Below are 10,401 nucleotides of genomic sequence, written 5' to 3'. Positions count from 1 at the left end.
CTGCAAATGGCAAAATTTTGTTCTTTTTAATAAATTACCATATTTACAGCACAATTTCTATAAATACGGATTTATTTTGAACTAAAGTAAAGAAATGAAAAAAAGTACAAGATCAAATTTATGAAATTTTTAAGGCATAACTTTCCATGAAATGACATTTTAAGAGTAAGATTTTATTTTTAGTCTCCATTCAATCTAGGCAGTGACTTTTGTTCTGACTACTTTCTTCATCAGGAAGCATGCAGTGAAAGGGACTGGGCAGTTTTGTGATGCTGCAGTTGTTGGGCTGAAGGGGTCTTTGTTGATGATTTCAGCCCACTAGGGGGCACTGTAGGCTTTAAAGACGTGAAGACCTTTTCTGATGATTCCAAAGATGGACCAGTTAAGAGAGGAGCCCAGAGAGTACGAGGAACAGTCAAATTATAGACAGCAGGTGGGGAGAGGGGAACAGTGTTTGTGTGAAGTTCATCTCAGAGTTCAGCTTTGTCATTCTATATAAGGTTTGGAAAGCTGTAGCCCTTACCTCTGTAAATCCATGGTGAGGATGATTCTCTGAACAGAGGTAGAGAAATAGGGATACTACTGAGCTCTGGGAGCATGGAAGCTCAACAGAAAACACCTGTGTTACCTGTATTCATTATAGAAATTTTTATGACTGAATTCCCCAAACCCACTGACCCAGAAATGATTCCAATACCCCAGACCTCCTACCTTTTCATATATTTCCTCGAGAGTAGAAAGAACAAGAATAAAAAGAGGAAAAAATAAGGAACAAAAATAGAATGAAAGGAGAAAGACAATATTGAATTTGAGCAAAAGAGTGTGACCAGACAGAATCAACTGTGGGTCAACAGGGTGTCCAAGAGTTGGACAGTAGGAAGGGAGAGGTGGAAATTAAGGCAGATGAACATTATACGCATGTCTTGTTTTTCAACAACCAAAATCTTATTGAAATCATTTCTGTGCAGAGGCTGAATATATATCTTGGTTTCTAAATGATTTCAAGAAATTGTATTTACTTCTGCAATAAACAATGCATGTATCAGATAGTTTTCCTTGATCAGAATTTTCACATAACCGAATTATCAAAATCTCTGCCAAACTATGCAATTTGAAAAATGGGTCCTTCTTCCCTATAATTTCTCAAAGTTCTACATAATCCATCAAGACACAGTTCTTCTAGAAATATCATCTACCTTTCCTCACACACTATCCCACAATCTTCTCTTACATATAGCCTTTTAAGAAAAAAAAATTCTTTACGACTTCACATATCAGAAATATTGCTTTTACCTCTCTGCACTGTCCCCCCAAACCTGAATTTTGGAGAAGTCGCTGACCTTACTGCAGTCTCACTAGGCCACTGTGGGTGGAGCTTCCTGTTAAGTGAGCTGACACACCTCAGATGTGATTGGTACTCAGTGATTCTGGTGGAACACACTGACAGTAAGAACAGCATTTCTCTGGCCCCAGGACTCGATATCCTTCAGAGCAGGGGCGAAGGCACCTCAGTACCTGGGCAAGGGATCATGAAGAGACAATGGGGAGCCCTGCTGGGGCTTCTGTGGGTCCAGATTTGCTGTGAGTCGGGGTCATCCCGGAGAGGAGGCTGGGGAGTGTCCACAGCTGTCAGTGGGCAAGAGGGGAGAGCTGACTGGGGCTCCTAGATGGTCCTTCATCCTCAGGTGCTTCCTGAGAGTTTCCTGGCCTGGAAACCCCAGCCGTGACCCCTCAGTGACATCATATGTGTTTGTTTTTCTCTTTCCGAGCAGGGGTGAGAGGAGTGAAGGTGGAGCAGAGTCCTTCAGTCTTGAAGCTCCAGGAAGGAATCAACTCTACTCTGAGGTGCAATTTTTCTGACACAGCGAGCAGTGTGCACTGCTTCCAGCAGAATCCCGGAGGCAGCCTCACCATGCTGTTTTTCATAACTTCAGGGATGAAGCAGAAAGAAAGGCTGAGTTCCACAGTGAATTTTAAGGAACGGTACAGTACCCTACACATCGCAGCCTCCCAGCTGGAAGACGCAGCCACCTACCTCTGTGCGGTGGAGGCACAGTGCTCCCAGGTGATCTGCAGCCTGAACCCAAACTGCAGCTGCCTCAGCCCCGCCCCTCCGCAGTGCTACACCATGCAAGTACCTTGTTACCTCTTTGGGATTCCAGGTTCATACTTCAGCACTTTTTTCTTCCGAAGATCAGATCCTTTAGGACTGTTATTTCTTTTCTTTTCTTTTCTTTCTTTTTTTTTTTTTTTGCCCTTCTTTATCCCAGAAATCTCTCCTGGATATAAAGCTCTAATATGGAGCCATTGTCATAACTGATGTAGATGCCAATATTCAATGTCCTGTTAAAACAATGTAGTGCTCCTGACAGATAAAATATAAGCTCCATATAAATTTCTCTGATGGAAAATGCTTGAAAAAATATACGGTGGTCAGCAAACAGAAAGAGATGACTCAATTTTTTGGTTAACTGCATGTGTGTGTTCCTTCAAAGTGAAAAGGGAATTAAATGTGTGTAATGTTTCTAAAGTTTGTATTCAGATTTTTGAGTCCTGGTAATAACAAATACAAGAAAAATAGTTTTTTATGTGAAGACAAGGCAGAGACTGGAGCACTGTGTCTGAAAGCCAAGGAGCACCAAACACTGAGGGCAGCTGCCACAGGCTGAGAGAAAGGCACGGGTTTACAGCGGCTCACCCACAGGTACCGACATTTGGGACTAACCAAGATGTCCTCCAGCAAGTGGATGGATAAGTAAATTGTGGTACATCCAAACAGTGGAATATTATTCAGTGTTAAAAAGAAATGGGCTGTCAAGCCATAAAAATACAGAGGAAACTTAAATGCATAATACTAAGTGAAAGAAGTCAATCTCAAAGGCCGCCTACTATATGATTCCAACTATGTGACATTCTGGGAAAGGCAAAATTATAAAGAGAGTGAAAACCAGTAATTGCATCGATTGAGGGGAGTGGAGGGATGAATGGGCAGAGCACAAAGTATGTTTAGGAATGAAACTACTCTCTGTGATGCTATGATGATGAACACATGCCACTGTACAGTTGTGTAAACTCATAGAATGTACAACACCAAGAGTGAATCCTAGTAAACTTAAACTTTGGGCGATTATAATGTGTTAATATGGGCTCATCAGTTGTCATAAATAGACCAGTCTCATGTGGAAGTTGATAAGAAGAGAGATTATGCAAATGTGGGAGTGAGAGGTGTATTGGAAACCTCTGAATCTTCTCTTTAATTTTTCTGTGAACCTACAATGATCGAAAGTCTCAAAAAAATTAGATTCAGATACATGAAATTAATTTGTATGAAGAGTTAAAGCATTTTAGAAAAAATAGTGCCACTAGAAACGTTGAAAGTGAAAGTGTTAGTCGCGCCGTCCTGTCCTGCTCTATGAGACCCTATAGACTATAGCCTGCCAGGCTCCTCGTTCCACGGAATTTTCTGGGCAAGATTACTGGAGTGGGTTGCCATTTCCTATACCAAGGGATCTTCCTGACCCAGGGGTCGGACCCAGGGATCAAACTCGGGTCGCCCGCATTACAGGCAAGTTCTTTACCATTTGAGCCATCAGGGAAGTCACTAGAAACGTTACCTAATGAGACTTTACCCTGCTTCTTGCAAAGAAGATTCCACATTTCCATTTTGCACTGGTTCTAAAAATGACATAGGTGATCCCCACCTACACTTGCACGGAGAGACAGAAGCCAGAAAGCAATTTGGTTGCTTTAGAAAGAGCCTCTTGCTTTAACTGTTGGCAACTCATTGACTTCCTCCGGGTCCTCCAGTCGTGCAGATGTTTTTTCTTTTATTCCTACAAGATGAAATAAGACTTACAGAATGAATCACCAGAAGAACATCTCCTTACCGATTCTGTCACAAAGCCCCTTTGACCTCACTGTCTGTGATAACGCTTACAGTCAGTGAGCCCCGTCCCATTTTATGCGATTTTACTACGGATTTATATTCTCCTTGATCTTATAGGAGAAATGAAATCACGGATAGGGATTCATTCCAAGGATCCTGCCTCTGCTTCAGAAGAGGCCTAGGGTTAATAAGTGGCAACCACAGCCCCCGAAGACTGCATGAAATGCAAAAATGGTGCTGGGGTTCCAGAGTGCAAGGGGTTTCTCCCCACTCCTCTCATCACTCTACACTGTATATGAGCAGGCCTCAATAAAGATTTGTTCTGCTAAATAGTATAAAAGAATTTAGAGCTAGATGAGCCCTTAGACAGGGTTTAGTTCACCTCATTTTACAAAACAGAAACTAGATCCAAGATGCCAGAATGAAAAATTATATAATTAAAAAATAGATCAAATGAGCTAGCAGTAGAAAGTAGAAGATAAGTTGGATATCCTCACCTCCCCCTTAATGTTCTTTTCCTATCTCCTTCTTCCAAATCCTTGTTGATGAGCAAAGCAAAGCTGTCTAATGCAAACTGCAGCACTTAGATCTTTAGTAATTACATTTTAGGATACATTTCAACTGTTTCTACTTTCAGTTCTCTGAGAAAACAAGGACCCACTGAAAACCAGCTTAGAGGAGACAGTCTGAGATAGCAGGCAGTTGAAATGTCAAATGATCTTCTCTCTGTTACTCTGATGTTTGGCTTACAAGTTTCTTTTACAGAGTTTTCCTCCATAACAGGAAAATGAAAATGGTATATTGGCTGAATTGATAGTTTCATATATAATATATAATATATATATATATATATATATATATATATATATATATGTTTGTTTGTTTGTTTAGGAGAGTGAATCATGGTGCTTTTATAATTTAAAACCTATATATCAGGCCCATCATTGAATAAACAGCAATAGCATCTACCTCTTTTCAGCTTATAAACAGTCAAATTCTCTATCTGTACATTCCTACTGTGCATTAGATTACTTCAATCTGAGAAATAATTTGTTTGACCTTTGCTGCCTTTATGCATGTCCCTTGTAGGCACAGCCATGAAAAGGACATTTAACCAGAGTTCAGTAGTTAGAGATGTGGCCACCAGATGGTGGTGCACCTCTGCTGATCAGAACTTGTGGAGGGTTCCCTTGAGTGGATTCTGAATGAATAGGCTTAGGGCAGAAGCAGAGCCTTTTTCTTATTGGCTGGCTAGACAATGAAAGAAACCACTAGAGAAAAGAAGGGGACACTTGGTAACAGAAGCAGGTCTCCTGGCTGGAGACTGCAGGTCCACAATTGATCCTAAAAGGGAAAAACAATGAAGACACCCATTGGAGCCTTAATCACGTTCTTATGTCTACAGCTGGACTGTGAGTTGAGGGTTTAAGGGAAACAGTAAAATAAATAAATTAATTTAAAATAAGGGTGGGGGGGAACAGAGTGTATTAGTAGATATTCATTAGACACCGAGACTAACTTTATTCAGGTTTCTTCTAGTTACTGTAGAAAAAGAAAAGTAAACTCTAGAGCTTAATCATCTAGCAGTCCTTCTTCTTTCTCTGACTTCTACTTTCTCCATAGGTGTCAGTCTTGGAAAAGAGGTGGAGCAGAGTCCTTCTACCCTGAGTGTCCAGGAGGGAAACACCGCTGTTATCACCTGCGCTTATACAGACACTGCTTCAGGGTATTTCCCTTGGTATAAGCAAGAACCTGGGAAAGGCCCCCAGCTCCTTGTAGCTATTCGTTCAAATATGGCTGAAAAAAAAGACCAGAGACTGGCTGTTTTATTGAATAAGACCGCCAAACGTCTCTCCCTGCACATCGCAACCATCCAGCCTGGAGACTCAGCTGTCTACTTCTGTGCAGCAAGGACACAGCGTTTCCCAGGCACCCGCTACCTGTACTCATACTTGTGATCGGCAGCCCCCTTCCTGTGGTGCAACCTTCAAAGTAGCATTTGTCATATTGTTTGCCTGCAAGTGGAAACTGATGTGTTAGACAAGCATAGAATAGGAAGGTTAGGCTCAAGATGACCCAGAAAGTATGACACATTTTATGGATAATTGCTGTTTACTGAATTCCTGAAGGGAGCTAGCATTGTTTTGTTTCAAAATTGTAAGACTGCCTTTACATTTGCCGCTCAGACTCCTTTTCTATAAATAACCTCTTGGTATCAATTGATAATCCTTATTATGAATGTTTTTTTTTTAATACTGTGTTTTGAAAACAACATTTATTATTTTTCTGATTATATATTGCATGCTATAAGGGAAATGTGTGATATATAATAAATATGATATTGATAATTCTGCAATCACATAATATTGTGAATATTCAGCTTACCTTTTCAATAAATTATTGTTACAATAGGCTTATAATGTTTTTCACTTACTATTATATGTTGAATTGAGCAGTCCCCATTCACATAGTTGATTATCAATAGATCTTTGTTAAAGAAATAAGAAAAGGTGAATCCTGCAATGTAGGAGACCCTGGTTCAATCCCAGGGTTGGGAAGATCTGCTGGAGAAGGGATAGGCTACCCACTCCAGTATTCTTGGGCTTTGCTTGTGGCTCAGCTGGTAATCTGCCTGCTATGTAGGAGAGTTGGGATCAATCCCTGGGTTGAGAAGATCCCCTGGAGAAGGGAAAGGCTACCCACTCCAGTATTGTGACCCGGAGAATTCCATGGGCTGTATAGTCCATGGGGTCACAAAGAGTCAGACATGACTTCACCTTAACAGGCATACATGATATGTGAACTGTGTTAAAACCTAAAACTTCCACTGAATATATACTTTTTGCAATTTAATGTATCCAAGATAGATTCACAAGTTCAACTACTTAGTTAATTTCATTTTTGCTAATGATTGGTTCAAAAAAGGAGTTTAGAATATTTATTGTGTAGACAGCTTGGTATTGTTTCTTTTCAATATTTAAGATAAGATTATTTTAAAACACATTAATTCACATTTGGTCAAGAATGTTAAAAAAAATCTGTATTGGACACGAAGGCATTTTGAATAGCAAAGGTACTATCAGGAGAACTTTTCACTGAGAAGGGTAACAAAGTTGAATAACCTGAGGGGAGATTAATATTTTATATTAAACTGATTGGTAGAAAAAGGTTGGGTGTTTTAGGTTTGAGAACAATTTGTGCTATGTGTGGTACCATCAGATTTAATGAAGATTCCAGGGCAGGATCTGAAAAAACTTCAACTAATTTAGCTGAAGCTATAATTACTTGGAGATAAGAAGGTAAGTTGTGTTCAACTTTAAGGAGTAGGCCCTAAAGGTAACAGCTCTCTGCTGTTTGCCATTGTTGACTAAAAAGATGCACAATGTGAGAGATGTGAGCTAAGTTTTACTTGGGGCAAAATAAGGACTGCAGCCGGGGAGACCAAAGCTCAGATAGCTCGGAGAGACTGCTCCAAAGAGGTAGTGGGGGAACATCAACGTATAAGATTTTGGTGAACGGGGAATTCAACACAATCAAGTGCTTACTTTAAAAAAGATTTTCTGCTAGTCCCAAGGAGCTGATGTCACCATGAAGGGATTTAGTGCTTTTCTAGATATGAAGAGATGCAGGGGTTGGGATCATGAAATCAGTTCCTGAAAATCTCTAACTATGTAAAGACCTGTTTCACCAGTTTCCCTGGAGCACAGAGTGCCTCACTGTCCACACTGCATTACCCTCAGAGGGTTTTGAAAGTCAGCAGCTGCAGCAGCATAGGGTGCAATCTCTGTAGAGGTAGAAGACAAATGCCCTTGCTGTTGTTCAGTTGCTGGCAAATACTCTTGGCAAGTGCCAATTTGTAGTTGACAACATGTTGATTAGTAATATCCTTAGGCATGGCTTTCCTTTTACATTTTTACACAAATATTATAATCAGTAGTGGTCTTATGATCAACTGTCTTATGGAGGTCTGTCAGGAAGCTTTTAACAGGAGGCTTCCCTTGTGCTGTTATGGATCTGTCAGGAAACCTTTGGCCCTTATTAATTCCTGAATATTCAGAAATTAAGAGGAGAGGCACGTCTTTCCCTTCCCTGGGCTGAGAAATCCAGGCATTTCCTTTGTTAGTTTCTCATTATGGTGATATGTACCCTCTTCTCTCTTTAATAGGAATCGCCTTGTGTTTTGTAAGCCTGGAATTTTAATCTTTATCTTTGCTGAGAATAACTACAGTATATATACCCATGCCATGTTGATTAAAACACTTTTGCTCCATCAGAGCTTTGGTCCCCGTGTCTTTCTTTCTTTCTTTTTTTCTCTTTCTATCTCTATCTATTTCTGGCTGATTCCCTGGAACGTGGAAGCTGACTGCGTAACCCAGGGAACATTAGCCTCTTTACTTCTTTCACTCTCTCATCATCTACTCTGGACCACCAGGTTCTGGTCCATTAAAGGACCAACAGAAGTCTCTTGTGACATATTCCCTTAGAACTATGTTCACAGAATATAGAGACTTTTTGAGGCTCTTTTTGGCTTCCCTGGTGCCTCAGATGGTCAAGAATCTGCCTACAAAGCAAGAGACCTGGGTTCAATCCTAGGGTTGGAAAGATCCACTGGAGGAGGGAATGGTTACCCACTCCAGTATTCTTGCCTGGAGAATGCCATGGACAGAGGAGCCTGGCAGGTCTGGGGTCGCAGAGAGTCGGACCTGACTGAGAGGGTTCCAACTGAATTAATGGGAACAGTATAAATTCAAAGGTTTGATAACCTGATGACCAAAATCTAGCATCTATTTGCCCTCTCTGAACAGACCTGGGCTGTCAGAACAAATAGAGAGGAGAAAGGGACCACTGTGATAGAACTCCATGTCTGCGAGATTCATCCTAGCCTTCTGCAAAGGGAGATTATCTTTTCTCCTACTATTAGGTCCCAAGTTAGGTAACTGAGCAGATGTTGTGGTGAAGAATTATAGTAATTGCCATATTGATATGTAGATTGAGAAAGCTGCAGTAATTAGCACAAACAGATTTGTCTTCTTTTCATAAAGCAATTTATTTCTATCTTAAGTGAAAGAAAACACATGTAGGTAAAGGATAAATGATCACTACATCTTATGTTGTTTCCATAATCCAATACATGCAGTATCTTGAAACAAGTTCCATCATAGATGCAACAGCTGAACACAGTAGTTAGTCAAATTTTCACTCTTCCTTTCAATATCAAATTTGACTTGTGTTTATTTTCAGATGTAACTGGTGTCAACTGAAAATGGGTTTGGGTAGACTCTGGGAGTTGGTGATGGACAGGGAGGCCTGGCGTGCTGCGGTTCATGGGGTTGCAAAGAATCAGACACAACTGAGCGACTGAACTGAACCGAACTGAACTGAAGAGCTGGTTAATGCAAAAGGAAGTTTGGGGGTGAGTGAGACATTCACTTGGTCCATAGAGAAGTTGACATGAGCCACATCAACTTGCTACTCCAGGAAACCCCTGTTTCCTGTTGTGGGGCAGCAGCAGCACATAACCAGCAATCCTTCCCTTACCCTTTCAGGCTCACCTTGCAAAGCCTTGACATTGAAGAAGAAGATATTTTCCATCTAGTGGAGAGCTGAAACATGCTTCTCTCCAGCCTTCTGAAAGTGGTCGTGGCTTCACTGTGTTCAGGTAAGGATGGTCCCAATGGAACTGTGCCTCCTCTGTGACCTAAGGACTGGAGGAACAGGCAGTCTTATGGGAACCCTGGGAAGAAGGGGTAGTAGGTTCTAAAATAGGATTTCTTCATTCCACACCACTTATTCCTAAGGTTCTGATTTTTTTTTTTTTTTTTTTTTTTAGGATCCGTTATTGCCCAGAAGGTAACTCAAGACCAACCACAATTATTAGTACAGGAGAAGGAAGCTGTGACCCTGGACTGCAAGTATGACACCAGTGATTCACGTTACAGTTTATTTTGGTACAAGCAGCCCAGCAGTGGGGGGATGATTCTCCTTATTCGTCAGGATTCTCATAACCAGCAAAATGCCACAGAAGGTCGCTACTCATTTAATTTCCAGAAAACAAGAAAATCTATCACACTTGTTATCTCAGCTTCACAGCTGGAGGACTCTGCAGTGTATTTCTGTGCACTGAGAGAGCCCACAGTGAGACGTGTGGAGGAGGGATTTGTACCAAAACCCAGGGCCCTGTTCCACCTGCCGTAGGGACCAGGCCAGGCAGTTGCCAGCACAGACAGGAAGTGATTAGGGTTGCACAGGCATAGGGTTAGAGAGAAGATACTCATTCTAAGAAAATAGTTCTCTAGGTTCAGAGGCCATATTCAGAGCTATCATTCATTAAAAAATTCCTTATCCCTAAAAATTTAGGTTTAAGTTATTTATTTATTAAAAATGTAAAATTATGTATTGAGGACAAAAATTAGCCACATAAAATCCTTGCCATGTAGTGATTCATATGAGCTAGAAGAATTTGCTAAGGAAATTCAGAAATGTCTGAATTATAAATCAGTAAAAATATGTGTGAA

General features: G+C 40.8%; 1 gene segment (V, D, J or C); it reads left to right on the top strand.

The window, feature by feature from the left end:
- Nucleotides 1-9,496: 9,496 nt before the first annotated feature.
- LOC136172549 (T cell receptor alpha variable 14/delta variable 4-like) lies at nt 9,497-10,081 on the top strand. The segment is given in 2 exon segments: nt 9,497-9,545; nt 9,717-10,081. Coding segments are annotated over 2 exon segments (414 nt in total).
- Nucleotides 10,082-10,401: the final 320 nt, after the last annotated feature.

The sequence above is a fragment of the Muntiacus reevesi genome, chromosome 7 (assembly GCF_963930625.1).
Source record: "Muntiacus reevesi chromosome 7, mMunRee1.1, whole genome shotgun sequence".
NCBI lineage: Eukaryota > Metazoa > Chordata > Mammalia > Artiodactyla > Cervidae > Muntiacus > Muntiacus reevesi.
This window is presented reverse-complemented; position numbering and strand designations above follow the sequence as displayed.